The following is a 17,598-nucleotide window of genomic DNA, read 5'->3' on the forward strand; positions in this document are numbered from 1 at the left end:
GAACAGCTACATTTTGAAGCAAAACAGTGACTACCTGAAGGGAGTCCCTGACCAGATTTGATTCTGTGAACCCAATACAAAAATACTTCTCCTGGGGAACCCTTTTTAACTGGAGCTTTATTCATCTGTCTATCTATTTGAAAGAAACTGCCTGCCATGAATTTGGAGATACTTCAGGTTCAAATTTCAACCTTACAATGCACTCTTAACTCCAGAGCTGTACAACCTGCTCTCTGCTGCCAGTCCACACTTCACTCCTCTGCACAATAACAGTTTAAACGCAAATGTGATTTTCAAACATCCATCAAAATACTGAGTTTGAATATCTGCTTGTTCAGCTCGATAGGCAGATCTGTAAGCAGCTCCCTGAGCTCATAAAAATGACCATGAAAGAAACAGGAAATGAAACCCAGGGTTGTTTCCAACCTTCCTGCCTCCTGTGGTTTACAAAGTGGCTGAAGGCTCAACTTCCTAATCTCCAGGCAAGAGCCAGGCAAAAGCCACAGGTCAGGGAGGGCCAGGAGAAGGGTCTGTGCTGGTTACAGCAAAGGATGGAACAGTTTTTCCACCCCAACACAGAAAATGAACTGTTGAAGGGCAAATAAAATGTGGATGCATTTTTGCATATATATTTAAGATGCTCCAACATGAGACAAGACACAAAGAGTAGATCACTTTACAGGTAACAAAAAAAAATTGACAACTTGAAATAAGTCTGTGGGTTTTTTTATTCCTACTACCAATGCATTTGTAAGAACATGACTGAATTTTTAAGATACTTGAGGATGATTGTGAAGTATATTTTCAAATTTTCACAGAGCTGCAACTGTAGAGACACTTCCATTTGCTGGTGATAAAATGTTGGTTTTTATAAACAAGTTCAGTTTCACAAACTTTTACTGAGAAGCTTAAAATGAAGAGTAAGGTTAGTGAAAAGATGCCCATTTGAAATGTTTATTTTTAAAAATAAACTTGATATTGCTATGAAAGTCATTACAGTAAGTATGTTATTGATAAGTGTCTGGGTTTTTTTCAAGTAGTACATGTTTAAGCCTTCACAAAGATACTTAATGGGTTTATGTAACGGGTATCAGAGCTTTTAGAAAGCTAGACACTGCATCTCTGTTCCTTCCTGGAGCCCTCTGCATGGGTCTTCAACTGGAGAACTGGGAGACTCTCCTTCAAATATGAGCACCAAGAATAAAAGCACTTCACACTAGCATTACCAGAACTGCCATTCCTCAAATCATATTTGACTCGATTCCTTCCTACACACAAATAAAAAGTCCCCTCAGATCCACAAAATATGAAAGCAATCAGAAATTTGAAGTTTCTTCAACAAAAACCTTCCAACAATGCACAAAAAATGCCTCACTGCCATGACTAATCATAATATGCAGGATCTGACACAACTCTTTACGCTAATTGGTACATCTGGCCCCATACCTTGTTCATGAAATAGGTTCAATTAGAAGTTGAGGTACCACACTTCCTTTCCCAGAAGAAGTGCTCTTTAATTGTACTACAATGAAATCACCCATGAGTATCCCCTCCCTCAACAGTCAGCCTTTATACCGAGCAGGTTAAAGGACAGGTGTTGACATTTTGTGACTCACACAAGGCAAATCAGTTTTGAGAAATGTTTCATGGTTACAACTGTGTTGATACAGATGGGCCAGAGGAACAGGCTGTTTTAAACCAGCGAGACATGGGACAACTTTACTTGTATTGCTCCCAGAGCTGGCTGACAATCACTGGAAGAAACTAAAGCCTTTGTCTAAAGTGGATTCCCAAGCAATACAAAACAGACTGAAGCACACCAGCTGACATCACGCTCTGCCCAACTGGGTCCCGCAAACTGCAGCGCAGCGCTCACAGCCCTGACAAACTGGTTGGACGCAAGGACCTTCCTCATCTTTCCTCCATGACCTGAACCACATTAAGAGAGAACTAAGAACAAACACTTTCCTAGTCCCGAGGGGTTAGCACTCGGGAGCAACGCTGCCGAAGCTGAGGAGCCGCAAACAGAAAGCGCTGGGAGCAGGAGGGCAAGTGAAACTCGGCGAGTGCCGCTGCTCTTCCCAGCCCGCGATGCCATGGCTGCCCCAGCGATGCGATCTGCGACTCCTGAAGGCACAGAGCTCTGGAAATCTGGCCGGGCTGAAGTTTTGGAGGCGTTCGCCTGTTAGAACTAAGCAAATCAAACCACCTCCTCCTCAGCGTCTCCCCAGAGCGGTGACCGCCAGCAGACACGCGAGACGTGGGGAAGGAGACGGCCGAATGCAGATGTGACAACAGCCGCCCCGGCTGCACACTCCAGCGGGGCCGTGCTCCCCCACGCTCCGGCACGAAGGCTCCCCGGGAGGCGGCGGGAACGCGACCCGCACCTGAGCGCGACAGCGGCGAGGGGACGCGGCCCGCGGGCTGAGCCTCTCCTCACGGGCTCTTCCCTCACCAGCGGCTCCCAGCACGGGAAGACAAGGAGCCGGAGCCTTCCCAACATCCAGTCGCACCACCCTAGCCCGGGCTCCACCAGCTCTGCTCCGCCGCCCGCCCACCCACCGGGCTATACCCCGGCAACCGCTCCCCGCCATTAACCCTTCACAGGCCAACAACCGCCGCCCCGTGCCTCGGGCGCTAACCCACCTCCTCTGACTGGAGGCTGCGCAGCCGGCTGCTGGGGCGGGATGTAACAAGCCTGAGCCAGCCCCCCCTTCCTTCTCATTTGGCAGCCTGTCGCAAACTCGCCTTTCAATCAATCCTGGGAGAGGCTTCCCATTGGTTTCCCGCAGGGGAGGTGGGGGCGTTGTGTTTGAATCGCGGGGAGACGGTGGGCGGGCGGTTGTAGCTTGCCACGTTGCCGCCGGCAGCTTCGCGTACTCGACCAGAAGGGGGAGAGGTTCGGCAAAGTCCGGAAACGCTCGGGAATGGCCGGAGGCGGCTTTTAAGGAGGGGGGCGGCTGCCGGCTTGCCCTGCCTCGCCTTCGCGAGGGGACTTGTTCTGTACCGCGCCGCTTCCTCCTCGTCCTCCCGCCGCGAGGGGAAGGCAGGGGCGCGATGCTGGCCGACAGTTTGGTGGAGGAGTTCGAGATCCGTGAGGATGAGCCCTGGTACGACCAGCAGGACCTCCAGCAAGGTGAGCCGGGGCGGGGAAGAGGGAGCGGCGGACGGTGGGGAGCCGCCGCGGGGGGCGTGTGAGGGAAGGGGCTGGGGCCAGGGGGGCGTGTGGCGGGAGAGGCTGTGGCCAGGGGGGCGTGTGAGGGGAGAGGCTGTGGCCGGGGGGCATGTGAGGGAAGGGGCCGTGGGGAGCCGCCGCGGGGGTCGTGTGAGGGAAGGGGCTGCGGCGAGGAAGGCGTGTGAGGGAAGGGGGCGGCGGGCGGGCGCGGTGTACCGCCACAGCGGCAATGGGCATCCCGGAGGGACGCTGGGCTCTCGAGCGGAGCTGTGGGAAGGGCGTGAGGCGGCCGAAGCCGCCGGCGAGGGTGGTGGGGCAGAGGGAGTGGGGCTTGTGCCGCCTGGCGCAGCCGGCAGCCCGGGCTCCCCTCACGGCCCTGCTTCCCGCCGCCTCGGGCGTGGAGGCAGAGGGATCGCTGCTACCGCTAAAGATTGCGGCCGTCTTTGTTTGATGGGAGAGGTTGCTGCAGCGGAGTTTAAATGTGCCCGGGAGGAGGGGGGGGAAGGAAAGCGGCTCCCCGAAAAGTTGCGCCTTGACAGGACGTGAAGCAGCAGCTCTTGGGGCTGGGCACTGGAAGCATCGGGCTGGGTTGCCGTGTTGTGCCCTGTTGAGCCTTTTTCTCAGGGCTGACGGGCGATGAAGTTGTAGCTGTAGCTGTGCTCGACCAGCTGCAGCTCCGTTATTGAAAACTTACTGAGCTTTTGTCTTAAAATAGACGAATGGCTCCGTTATGTGTTGGAATTGCACGTATCTAGCTCCCGTATGCCATTGTCAGGAGGTCTTAGAACGCTACAGGCGAGAGGTAACTGCTGTCTGTCCTCGTGGCCGGGTGAGGCGGGAGCCGCAGGAGCACACCGAGTGTCACGGCACTGCAAGTCGTCTACAGGCGTGATGTGGAAAGAACGTGCAGTTTCCGTGAGGGATCGGTGGCATTTATGACTGGCACTTGTGTACTTCTAGTTTTTGGTATTAGTCCCGAGTTAGAAGGCCGGCTCAAAGCTGTGAAGTGGCAAACCTACTCCAGCCTTAAGGTTTTGGCTTCTACAGTGAAGTTTGTTAATCCTTGGGATTCATAGGTGCTACTGTACTGTAAGCCATAAAAAAAAACCCTCTACCTTTGGAAAGCTCTTCCTAGCTAAGCAGCTTTCATGCTGAGATCAAGGCATCTCACAGCAGAAACTTTTGAGACAAGAATAGGTCTCAATTACATGCTTCGACTATAAAATAGCTACTTGAAAGCTGTATTTAGGTACTCTTTCGTCAAAGTAGGTGATTTCATGGCTCTGGGATATATCAATTTAAGTAAGACCCTGAAACTGTAGTTTGCTGTTGAAGGGAAGAGTGCTGAAAAGTTGGAGTTGTGATTGAGCAATGTTTTTACCATAGCGGTGTCTGTGGGGTGGAGGACCTACAGAGACTTAGCAGTGAATAGCAGCTGGCTTCTTACCTTATTGATGTTTCTTTAATTTCTTTTTTTTTTATTTTTCTTTTTTTTTTTAGTGAAATAATCACCATTTGGCTATCAGCTTGAGCTTTTAAGCAGCAGTATTCCATTCTAGGGGTTAGTGCGTTTTGAGGGTTGGTTAATACTCACAACATTTGAATGATCTTTTTCTGGGGATTCTCTCTTTACAAACCTTAACAGAAGTGCCTAATAGCCTTGCCAAAAGGGAAAGGAGGAAGATAAACTCATGGGTGGGTTGAAGTATAAAGAAGAAATTCCTTATAGGAATGTTTTTAAAATACTCTGTTCTCCTTTATTCCTGGGTACTGAAAGATACTCTCTCATCCTCCTAAGACTAAGCAATACCAGTGTATGTAAACAGAGTAGTGAGATTGCTTATCAAGATCTCTTTAAACTTTTCACAATCCAAACAATCAGTTCATGTTTAAAAACTGAGGAGTAGGTTTATGAGAACACCTAGGTTGTAAAACATTAGGAAGCACCCTGAAACAAGCTTGTAGTCCTTGTCAGCTACTCTTTACAACTTAAAGTTAGTTGGAAGAACACCAGCAGTCTTTGTATGTGCCCAAAGTTAGTTGGAAGAACTCCAACAGTCTTTGTATGTGCCCAAAGCTTTTTGCCTTGACAGTGGAGGTGGGCTTTTCTGGCATGCTGTTCATGAAAACTGAATGCTCAGGGAATTCCTTAAGGATGGAAACAGCCATCCTTCCTTCTGCAACATCCATGTTGAACTACAGCATGCTGACCTTTGAAAAGGAATTTTTATGACTGCTCTTTTCACGGAACAGAGAGTAACTGGAAGATGTAAAAAGTGAGTAATATGAACACAGAGTAGGAAACGTGAAGCTAAGTAAAAAAAACCAAAGACTTCAGCTAAGTAAACTTCTGCCAGGCTTTCCTGCACTACTGGTGCCTTTGCACTTGAAAAGGACAGTCTTATTTTAGAGAGTTCTCTGAATCATTGCTGGGTGGGTTATAAAAAAGTAGAAGCATATTTTGGTATTATGTTTTGTTTTCCTTCAAATGCAGTAGCGCTGACAGAAGAGATTGTGAAGTGCAGGTAGGTAAGGGCTGCTTAACATCACAGAAGACCTGTGACTGAAGTCTTGCTTTTTGTTTAACAGCTTCATCAGAAATCTCTAAATACCAGTACAACTGATCAGATTACTAAAATGAAGATCTGAAGATCTGTGTGTGAGCAGTTTGCATTATTAAAAACCTCTCTGCTTACATCTTCATGGTGAGCAGGAAAAGTGTGTGTCTGACAGAACTTGACTTACTTTACATAAATTTACAACAGGAAATGCAGTGTGCCCCTAGTATTGTAGAATAACTAAGAGAAATGTAAGTTATCTTTTCCCCTTCTGTATCTGGGGGACGCTTACATCACACATCTTGCTTAAAATTTGTTCTTTATAGGGCTTACAGGTACCCCATGGAGAAAAATGGATGCAAACCAAATTCTTAAAAGAGATCAAATTGTTTTGGTTCTTGCTTTATCTAAGGGTAGGAGTTAAGGTTTTATTGCATGTTCCTGAGCTCTTCTACTTGTCTTCTTCCCCTCAGGAACAAATTGCCCTAATTACAAAATAGCATGCTTCTCCCATAGTATAACAACATGAATTGTATTACTCACATTGTATTGGAAATACTGTGTGGTATGTGCTACTTGATTTAGTAGATAAGGGGGCATTTAAGAAGGAAACTATGAACTCCTGAATGTACTTAAACACCAAAACAAACTTTCACTTTGGGAAGGGAAATGGCAGCAACTAATTCCATTATGCATTACATCTTGAACATAATCCTAAATCCTCTCTAAAGCTCTTATTCTACTCTATTAAAATAAAAGAATGGGCTATTTGGTCTTTGCCTTGAGTGATGCCAGTATTGTTGGCTAGCTTTAAAGGTTGTGGCTCCTAGGAAAGATTTGTGTTGATGAGAACTTGTGAATTTGGATTCCATCTTATATAGGATGATAGATTCACCATATTTGAACCTAGAGTGTTCAGCAGTGTGACAGAACAAACAGCTTGGTGTCTGACTGGGAGTTATTCTGTCCATGGTAAATCATGTCCAATCTATGATTAAAAATGGGAAAAAATTAAGCAGGGTGCCTTGAGGTTTCCTTATCCAAATACTTTAAACCCCAGCTCTGAAACAGGCTGTGTTTCTTAACAAAGTGGTGGTACAATGAAAAAGCTACATGAGGATAAACTCCTAAGTAAAGATCAGTATGCCATGTGGCTCCTAATCATGCATCTTCTGGAACCAAAGAACTGTGCAATATGATTGTTTTAAATAACTTCTGTGGCATTTCTTCTGACCTTAAGGTAGGAGACAGTGCACTGCAGCTGTACAGAACACAACAGCTGTTGTTTTGCAGAGCTGGACATCTACAGCTTCACAAACAAATGCTTCTACTCAGTTGTCCTTGCAAGTCTGAGTTTGGTCTTTGGCTTACATACACAGATGGAGTAATTGTTTTGGACAGGCTGCCAAACTGAAGGTTAGCACAAAACAGTCTTGGAATGGTGTTCAAGCTCTGAGGGAGAGTAGCTGATAAGATTATTGGGGAAGGTAACACGTTAAAACAAGGAATCTTAATCACATTAAAATGGAATGTGTTTTCTTGCCCAACTACAGCTACTGACTACACAGTGCATGTCCCTTGTGTGTTAATTTAAGTCTTCTTGAAGGGAATCTGAGTTGTTCTCATTTTCTGTCTCTTTCCCACTAGTGATGGTAGTTCTGTGTGAAAACTGACAGTGTTGCATTGCACACATGCAGGAGACAACCCAGACATGGTCGAGGTGATGGGGAAGAGGTGGAAAACTAGTGATTTTTAGACATCTACTGTACTCTAAATGTATGATCCCTGCACAGAGTAATTACAATTTTAGCAATAACACTAAAAATTCCTCTTCTGCATTACATTAGCTTTATATTGCATGTCTTTAAACGTCATAATACAGATTATCCAGCACTACTGATGCTGTTGAACAAATACCAAGCTTCTCTCTAGAAAGGAACTGTGTTCAGATGACTTATTTCTTAATTTGAAACAACTACAGTCAGTGCACCCTGGAGGTGATTGAAGATGACTGAAGTGAAATTGAGATTAAGTGCCTGAGAACAAGTGACATTTAACGGGATGTTTTGGAGCACATAAACCAATTCTTGTCTCCTAGGTTTATGAGCCTGAGAAGCAGAACAGCTACATTTCTTTACCAGTTTTATGTCTTTTTGATATTATTGTTTCACCATATAAAAAGCATTTGAAACTTTGATTTAGCACATTGGTCCTTTACGACCTGAGCACCTTGGTGAAGGGGTAATGCAGAAGAGCAGCAAAGTAAATAGTGCAGTCAGCTTTGGGCTGGGTCTAGTCTGATAAACCTTTAGAGGGTCTTTTATGCTTACTCTTCTAGAAGATGAGTGCTGTAAATGTGGTGTAGCTAATAGACCTTGGGTAGAGGTGCTGGGGCAGTACTAGGCAGAGGATGGGAAGTAAAGAGAAGATGTCTGTAGGCTTTTGACCTGTGGCTGAAGGACCAAAGGAAGAACAAAGGAAGCTTTGTGAAGTCAGAGTGTCTTCTAGGCTTCAGGACTGACTTAGACTTGTGTTAGAGTGTATGAATGCTCTACTGGAGTATAAGCTAAGCTTCTTTTTGGGTGCTGGAAATAACTTGGAGCTGTTACAACAACAACAAACCCCCCTGATTGAAATACTTTAAAATTAGGTTATATTATTGGTTCTAACTTACATGCAGACATAATTTCTTTGTTTAGATCTTCACCTTGCTGCTGAGCTTGGGAAGACACTACTGGACCGTAACACTGAACTAGAAGAATCTTTACAGCAAATGTATGCAACAAATCAAGAGCAACTGCAGGAGATAGAAGTAAGTATTTAAGGGATCAGAGTGTTAAAGCATCTATGCCTGCAACATAAAAGCTTGTAAATTGCTATCTGAATGTCTTGATATCTGATGGACACTTTAAAGAAAAACACTGAATATCTTAACCAGTTCTGTTCCTTTGTGTATTCAAGACCCTGCATAGTACTGGTCACAGTTAGACCTGTTTGATTACCAGAAGCTTTGTGCCATTACATTCCATGTTGGATTTGGCTTGTTCACAAGTGACCAGTGTTTTCCTTTTTCTATGGAAAAATTACTTCAGATACTATTGCTAAACTCTGCTGCTCTGTAAAATGACACAAAATTATATGATGAATAAGGTAAATGATTTAAAGATGTTGTTACTGCATTGAAATTTTAATGGTGGCTAGTGCAGAAGAGTGACTCAAGTAAATTCTGAGGATACACACTTCTACTGAACTATCTGTGGTAAAGGGAACTAAACGAGTTCAGCTTAAAAGAAAACAAGCAAACAAAAAAACCCAGCAAAACCAAGCACACAAATAGTATCTAAGTACAGAACATAGTGGATATTCTGTATTTTCTGGGGAGGGAAGAGAAAATTATAACCACTCTTTCACAACTACTCATCTTTGTCCAGGTTTCTCCCCAAGTATACATTTACTTCTTTCACTGTTGCTCACGTTCTTGCAGACTTAGCACTTGTCAGCATAGGTTTCTGGGTTTTTTCAGCTATTAGAGGGCAATACATGATGTCTGGTAATTATTAAATATTCAGCACTCTGCTGACTGACAACATGTTGGAAACACAGCATTTCAGCTTGGCTTTGGTGTGAATCACAGGGGACAGGCTGTGACTGGTGTACACGAGTTTGTATAAAATCTGAGTTCCTTTGCACAAGCAGTACTGATGTGGCTACAGATGGTGTCTGGGTTCTGTACAGCTGCAGCTTAAACCACTCATCATTGTAATGGTCACAGGTAGCAAAGAATCCTGTGCTTAAAAATACACAGGTGTCTTTAAGGTAGTAGTGTTAATACAATATAGTGTTTTTATTAGGTGAGACAACTTCTGGGTGCAGGGTTTTTTATAAGATACTGCTGGCTTATACCCCATACTTTGGCTTTTTATGTGCTCAATGTCATCTTTATCCTGGTCATTCTGCAATATTGAATGGCTGCTATTTATCAGAGCCACAGCATTAGAAAAAGTATATTCACTTACATAGAGACTTAAAATAAACTCATCAACATGAACAGTTTTTATAAAAAGATTAATTCTTTCTGTCTAGAGAGGACCAGCACTCAAGGTGCTATACAAATATTGTTCTACTTAAGGTTCAATACCTGTATGAACAGCCATGTGTAAGGAAGTGCTCAACATACCTTTTGAAATAACACAGTGTGACTTTGGGATTGATAACTAACCTGGCTCATTAAGTGTAGCTACTTAATAAGTAGCTGTACTTTAACACTATCTTGAAATATGGAGAATCCATGTTACTGCTAAGCTGCATTCATTTATACAAATAGTTTAGCACCATTAAGGATGTAAAATCCTGCTGGCTTAAGCCAGTTTATTTGCTTAAGCTTTTTTTGTGGGTTAGTGCTTAATGACTACAAGGAGACCTTGGAAGTGGTCAGAGGTGTCCTTCTGGTGGTGATCTACAGCTGGGGTGTTGCAGGGTCAAGTACTTGTATGTTCAGGCAGCCCCAGGGAGTGCCAGACTAATTTATTCTTTTGCTATCTTGCATTGCTTAGGCAATTAAAAAAAAACCCCAACAAATCAAGACTTGTGCAATGCTGTTTTTTAAGGCTTTTACCTCTTTCTCATCTTCCCCCCCCAACATGGGTAGCAGTATACACTGGCTTGTCCCATTAGCCCCCTCCATGTTTAATAACACGCTGTTTCTCCATCCCACCTCCTGTCTTCTGTCTTTTCCCACTGCAGTTTGACAGTGCATTAGCAACTCCCAAACACTTCCTTTCTTCAAAAAACTCTTGCATCTGGATTTCTAGTAGAAAAGGCAAAATCTAATTTACCCCTTTTTCAGATACCCAGTGAGAACCTCAAGGTGGAAGAACGGAATACAGTAGCTCAGTAGCACAAGGACTTGTTTCAAGAATTCACTGAAACAGAGGGGGGTAAAGTTAGCATACACAAGGTGCAGTACTTCTTAGCTGGTAAAAGAAGTTCAGTCAGCAATTTTCATACCTATATTTCCAGCTTTTTGGGATGTACCCCACTGCACAGGATGTATGTGCATCCAGTCTCTAGGCTTGATTATTTTTTCTAATTTTCAAGTGCCTGTCTCTGGCTTAAAGGTGAGCTGTCAGCTGTTCCTGTAACTACCCTGCTGTATTTTTATTAGCTTTTTCAGTGCAGTGTATAAGTGTAAATCTTTGGGGTTTTTTCCTATTAATTCACATCTTACAGGTAGCAAAGCCTAGAAGAGGCTAAGAAATCATTCTGAAATACAGTACTGCCTTGTCTGCACTGAAAAGGAAGGGTCAGCGGCTTTGGGATGCTTAAAATCACATCTAATATATTAAATGCTAACATATTAAACATTTTACAGCCTTGGATCGTTACATCTGACCTCTGTGCTGACACGCATGCCTCTAAATAATCATTGTAGGTGTAATAAACGTGGGATTGAAAGGGCAACTGTATTCCTGCCTGAGTCTGTTCTCAGCACTCAGGCTTCAGAAATACTGACGCTCTCCTGTCACGTGGGAGAAAGCAAGAGAACCTCAACTGCAGGGAGGTGGAATAAATGTGGACTTCTGAAGTATTGATTACCACATCTAGACTTTGTTTTGGTCCCAGTGATGAAGATACTGGAGATGTGAGGTGTAGAAAAAGGTGCTTTGCCTCTTCCATTCACCTAAAACTTCTGCAAGAGCCCACTGTAGTAAGTGGCAGCATTTAATTCTGGCACTGAAGCCTTGACTTCTGTGCTTGGCCATGCTTGTGTTGCTGAAGGGAATCTGAAGATCTGCAGTTCCTCCTGAGAGCAGCAGTAGGGAAAGTTAATCTGAAATGGGTCACATCAAGATGCTGCTGCTAATCCAGGAGCTATTCTGGGGTAAATCCTCTGTCGTGTGCGCACAGGCTGCAGAAGGATCGAACCAACTGCTACCACGTTGATCTTCTGAGTCTGTGTGGAGCAGTTACTAGTCCTAGATTAACTTATTATCTCTTCTTAAATTGCCTAAAATGTAAACCCATCAATCTTCTAATGAGGTAAAAGGTTAAGTAGCATATTAGTTTGGAGTATGTAACAGGCCTATGTAAAGAGATGTAATTCTGCCTAGAAGTCTGCTGGATGTTTCTACCCAAGGTTTACTAATGCTGCTTACTGAAAAGTAATACAGAATATATTGCAAGAAATAAATTCTATGTAAGGACAAAGTATCGGTGATTTAAAGGAGCAGTTCCTTGTTGGAGTCTGATGTAAACTCTCACACGGATTTTCAGGACTGCACTCTGTCCAGGGTGGGACAATGAAAGACACTTGTTTTAAGAGCCTTGGGCGATTGCTGACTGTTCTTAAACTGAGATTTCCAAGCTTTCTGACACTGTTCAAGAAAATGAGAAGTCCCATGTAGTTAACTAAAACTAAAGAGGATTAAAATGAGAATACTTTGTGTGGAGCTTTTATTATCTTTTTAAAAAAGGCCAGAGACTTTTATTTGGGATTACAGTAACTGGAATAGCTCCCTGTGGGTAACTAAAGATTGAATCTAATAATTTGATTATAATTCCTGATACATAGTAGCCCACATGCTGCCTTAAGTGCGACAACCTACATTCTGTTCTGCTGAACCTAATGCTGCTTCAGACAAGAAAAACTTAGATCAGTTGAAAAGAGATTTAATTTTGGATGGTGACACCCAGTATTTCAGTTCTAATGCTAAGATTATCAGGTCACCACTGCTAGAATGTTTAGTTGGAGCCCACTGCAGCTGTTCCAAGGATAACAAAGGGTGCTGTTTAAGTCTGGACTCATGGCTGTAGTGGTGACGACTGCTGTACAGACAAACCTCCTGGCACAGGAGGGTGGGTATTGGCAAAAGCCAACTGCAGCCAGGATAGATGAGCCAAACCCTGCTCCTCAGGGTAAAGTGCTGGTTAACCAGCCTGGGTCTAGCTCCATGCCAAAGCTGTGGACTGATGGTGCCTTTTCAGCCAAGCACTTGCCAGAAGATCCACCAGAAACTGCATCTCTGGTACCTCCTCATGTCTCTGAATGTAAATGAGGATGGAGAATCTTGGTGTTTCCAGTAGAAGCTACTAACAGCAGCCCTGTCTTGCAGTACCTCACAAAGCAGGTGGAGCTCCTGCGTCAGATGAATGATCAGCATGCAAAAGTCTATGAGCAGCTGGATGTGACAGCAAGAGAACTGGAAGACACTAATCAAAAACTAGTTGCAGAGAGTAGAGCTTCACAACAAAAGATACTAAGGTAACAAACTTACACTAGACCTTTCCTCCACTCCCCCCATTTGATAATAAGAGCAGTCCCTGTGTATTTGTGTAGTTACTGTGTGTCTGTCTTGTGGTGTCTGCAATGCTGTTAAACTGAAAGGAGAGATTTATTTAGAGGTGTCTGACCCCCAAAGAAAAGAGACTGCAGTGTGAGGGGATGGGAAAACGCTCATGCCTGTGACTAAATGCTCTAATGTTTTAACAGCAGTCCTTCACATTTTAGCTTGACAGAGACTATTGAAAACCTGCAAACCCACATAGATGACCTGCAACAACAAGTAGAAGAACTGAAGAAGTCTGGACGAGGCCGGATGAGCCATGAGAGATCTGACCAGCCAAGATCAATGCATAGCTTCTCCTGTTTGAAGGAGCTCTATGACCTTCGCCAGTAAGACTTTTTACCGTGCATAGCAAAGAGAATACTGAATTACTTAAAAGCTACAAGGAAAAAGAATCTCCTGTCACAACTAGCAAAACACCTGCATAGTCCTGCCCTGTGTGGTGTTGCTACTATTGCTGTATGCTATTAGACCCACTCTAGTCTGTGCAAGGGGAACTGCAGGTTCTGCTTTGTGTCTTAAGAGGTTCTCTTCCGAAGTCTCCAACCACATCAAACTAGCCTAGAAAGCTTACAGGGGTTTGCTCCCTACTTTCTTCAGTCAGATAAAAGTGTACAGAGAGAATCTGAAAAACATCTAAAGGCAAAATATTGTTTTTAACTTACCCCTTTCCTTGGGTGTCTGTGGATGTCTCCTTTGCCAAGGAAGGCAGGGTTCCTGCAACAGCTTTCCTGAACTTAAGCTGGTTAAAATGATGGTTAAGCTGGTAAAATGGTGTCTGGAGCTCTGGGCTGCTTTTAAATGGTGAGAGTCTCAGCCAGCTTAGCTGTGTTAGAGAACCCATCAGGGCCATCACCTGGGGTAAAACTCCAACTAGCTCCAGTCCTGGAAGGTGCTTTCATAAGTGAAGCACCTCCACTGACAGGTGGGATGGGGTTTTTGTGTCTGGGCTTCAGCACTAGGTAAAGTAAGACTATAGAGTAAATTTGTACATCTAAAAAGAAGTTATTTCTTGGCAATTCAAAAGATAAGGGGATTCCTTCAACTGCCAAAGGCTTGTGGAAACACCAGCCTACAGAATTGCCCTGTCAATTTTGGAGCTTGTTTCTGTAGTGATGAAGATTACAAGAGTGGGGTGCTGCAGGAAAAACTCAAGTGTCATAAGACATTGTATAATACCCAGAGACCATGTTTATTGTTACTTAAGCTGTAAGTCTGTTACTCAATGAGCTTCTCTGTAACTCAGAACTGTGAATGAGCTGCCATTGTGCTCAAGCTGGGAGGCTTGATTTGATGCCACACCAGCATTTACAAACTCTTTTCTGATTATGAAATGGACTGATAAGTTAGCACCACATCCACTATGTACACTGCGGGATGTGTTAGCACAGTTTCCATCTGCCATTAGTTACCCAGGCCAGGAAAGCATTGGCAGGCGTGGTCAGCTGTGCCTCCTCATCTGATAATACTTCCTTCTGTTTCTGCAGGTATTTTGTTTACGATCATGTGTTTGCAGAAAAGATTGCCTCCATGGATAGTCAGCTAAGTCCTCTGGAAGAAGAAAATGAGAACCTAAAAAAGGCAGTTACAGTTCTGCAAGCCCAGCTTAACCTAGAGAAAGAGAAGAGGGTAACAATGGAAGAGGAATATAGCCTAATGGTGAAAGAAAACTGCGACCTTGAACAGAGGCTTGTTGATATAGACTTGTATCGAGCTCGTGCAGAGGAGTTGGAAGCAGAAGTAGCTGAAATGCGACAGATACTTCAGTCTGAAAACACGTTCCACAATGCGGAGAAGTTGGTGCCAGAATCCTTCTTCATTTCATTCAAGGAGTCTTTAGAAAGGGATCTTGGTCAGAGCCTGGCAGATGATGGACTCCTGACTGTGTCAGAGCTTGAGAAGAAGGCGCTGAAACGGAGCAGCAGCGAAACCTTCCTCAGCAGTGCTGTGGGAGCAGACATCCTACGGGGCCACGAAGAAACCTGCATCCGGAGAGCTGAAGCTGTGAAGCAGCGAGGGATCTCTGTGCTTAATGAAGTTGATGCTCAGTACAATGCGCTGAAAGTGAAGTACGAGGAACTTCTGAAGAAGTGTCAAATGGATGAAGATTCCTTGAAGCACAAGGCTGTACAGACCCTGAAACAGTATTCCAAAGACCTGCCTGTGGGGAACTCCCAGGATGATCTCCCAGCTACCAATCAAGAATGCACAAATGTGGAGCTAAGTGACTCTCCCACAAATGCTCTCCCCGAATATAAAGCACTCTTCAAGGAAATTTTTAGCTGTATCAGAAAAACAAAGGAAGAAATAGATGAACACAGAGCTAAGTACAAGTCCCTGTCCTCCCAGCCGTGACACTGGACACGCTGATGCCCCGTTTCCTGTTATAACTAATCTTCTGGGGGGGGGGGGAAGCTTTACACAAATGTCAGAAGACCCCTTACACTGAGGTGTTTCCTCAGCACTCAGATTGAATGTTTTGAATTGGCTTGTAGACCTGTAGTTAATGAACTAGTTAGTTAACAGCTAGTCTCCCTGTACTGATGTAGCAATAGGTTTAGTGTTGTTTAGCACTGTCACAGACTAGTAGTTGTAAAGCAGGCAAACATCGTAGCATAATATTACACTTAATCTCTGGCTGGAGCAGTAATTGACACATTTCCTTAGCCTGCTTGAGAAGCAGGAGATAAGTCTGTACTGTGTTTCTCATAAGGCCCCAGGCTAAAGCTTTCCTTTGGCTCGCAGGCAGTGACCTAGCCCGGGACTAGGTCTGTGTAGAAGATGAACCAAAAAGGCCCTGACCATGTCACGGGCAGCCTCTCCTCAATTCTTGAGCATGAAGTTAGCAGTGTAGCTGAACTGGCTTTGGCAGGGAGGTGGAGAGCTGGCACAGCAGCCTGCACTGTGCTCGGTTGAAGCTCACCCCACGTTTTTCACGTGCACTAAGCTCTCCCACAGGTTAGTATAAACGTCTTCCTACTAAGAAAGGGTTTGATGTAAAGTTTGTGTGGCTTTTTAGGTATGGTTTCTTACGTAGGGCACTTTGTCTTAAGGCAAGATACTGTGAATTGGTTATGGATGTTATTTGGGACCTGCTGTTCTGTGGTGGAATGTCTGCAAAGTAAATTTTATGTGTATTTGGTAAGGTAGAAAGTTGCAGTTTAGCTATTTAACTCTAGTAGTAGCGTTGGCATAGCGGAATAGCTTTTAAATCTTCCATACCACAAACTTCAAGGGCTTGAAGGAGAAGGGCTAGGTTAAACCTTATCTTGTTCTGTGTATTGCTTCCAGTGTCCACTGTTCCATGCTGCCTGGGGGGTGGGAGGATGGCCACACCGCTGCTGGAACACAGCTTTGGGACACGGGGACTCCGCTCTCATCCTTCCTCACCTCCAGCCCCTAACAGTAACTCCTGTGTATTCAGACTCTGAAAAACAAACAATGGGGACAAGAATGTTCTGTAAAACTGCTTCAAAGCCTGCTGAAAACTAAAGATCACAGGGGAAGGCACAGTGAAAGGTGATGTCCTCCTCCTCACAAAGGGCCTGGCAGTGAGGTGAGCTGGTGCCTGCCTGTTTGCTGCCAGACCCCAGCAGCTGGCACACAGCAGGGGCTGTGCCTCGACTTTAGTTCAGCTGCTGCTGTTGGGGTTCTGTGCCGGTACCACTGCCCCTGGCTGTCCCTCAGCTGCAGTATTAAGACTGAGTCATACTGTGGGAATTCCCCCAGACACGTACTGCGTTCTGCGACTACTTAAAAATGAGACTCTGCATTCTTGCGACTATTTTTCTAAGCAAATAAATAATCCAGTCCAGCGACCTGTGTAACTAGTAATTACACCGCTCTGTGCCAGCCAGCAGCCTCGTGCGGGTGGCACCTGCCTTACCATCCACCTTTCCTGTGTGGCTCCCTGGGAGTTCCTGACATGCTGGGATCAAAAAGGTTACAAAGGATAGGGAAGGACAAGCCTGGCTGGGGAGGAAACCCTGAGGGAGCGAAGCAGCTGCTCCTGGCTGTTCAAAAAGGAAGGTGGGAGCAAGGCAGCAGAGCTGCTGTTCTGCCATGGAGGTAATGGTAGAGTCATGTTTCACCCATGCTGGGTATTTGCCCCAGCTCAGGTACGGACTAGAAAATGGTCACGGTATGTGAGAGTGGCAGGAGGCCCTCAGTCACAAGTGATTTCCTGTACCTGCTCCCTGCCATGCTAGGGGAAGGGGGTATCTGTGCTGTCAGGCCTGAGAACTATGGGACAGCAGCTCAGAATTCCTGTTTGGATAGGTAACTGTCAATGGTTTGTTACAGTTGGCAGAGTTTGAGCACTGCCACATGCATGATTTTTATGTTTTAAAAATACCATGAACAGTCCAATTTCCACAGCCCAACCTGCTGTGCCTGGGTCACCTCCCCGGGGCTGCCTGTGCTGCTGCCACACTCGGACTGTACTGAGCAAACCCTGAGGCTGGGCTGTGTTCTCCTGCTGCAGCTTTAGAGCTGTAGGCAGTGCCAGCCCTGACTGCATGCA

The 17,598-nt window shown here is 44.9% G+C and overlaps 1 protein-coding gene across 1 annotated transcript; it reads left to right on the forward strand.

The window, feature by feature from the left end:
• Positions 1–3,057: 3,057 nt before the first annotated feature.
• Positions 3,058–15,431, forward strand: CDR2 (cerebellar degeneration related protein 2; the record flags this gene model as incomplete). The annotated part of the gene is made up of 5 exons (XM_084271033.1): positions 3,058–3,136; positions 8,433–8,545; positions 12,846–12,994; positions 13,241–13,405; positions 14,564–15,431. 5 exons carry the CDS (start codon positions 3,058–3,060, stop codon positions 15,429–15,431), a joined length of 1,374 nt encoding a protein of 457 aa, XP_084127159.1.
• Positions 15,432–17,598: the final 2,167 nt, after the last annotated feature.

This window comes from Gallinula chloropus (assembly GCF_964237585.1).
Source record: "Gallinula chloropus genome assembly, chromosome: 15".
Classification (NCBI taxonomy): domain Eukaryota; kingdom Metazoa; phylum Chordata; class Aves; order Gruiformes; family Rallidae; genus Gallinula; species Gallinula chloropus.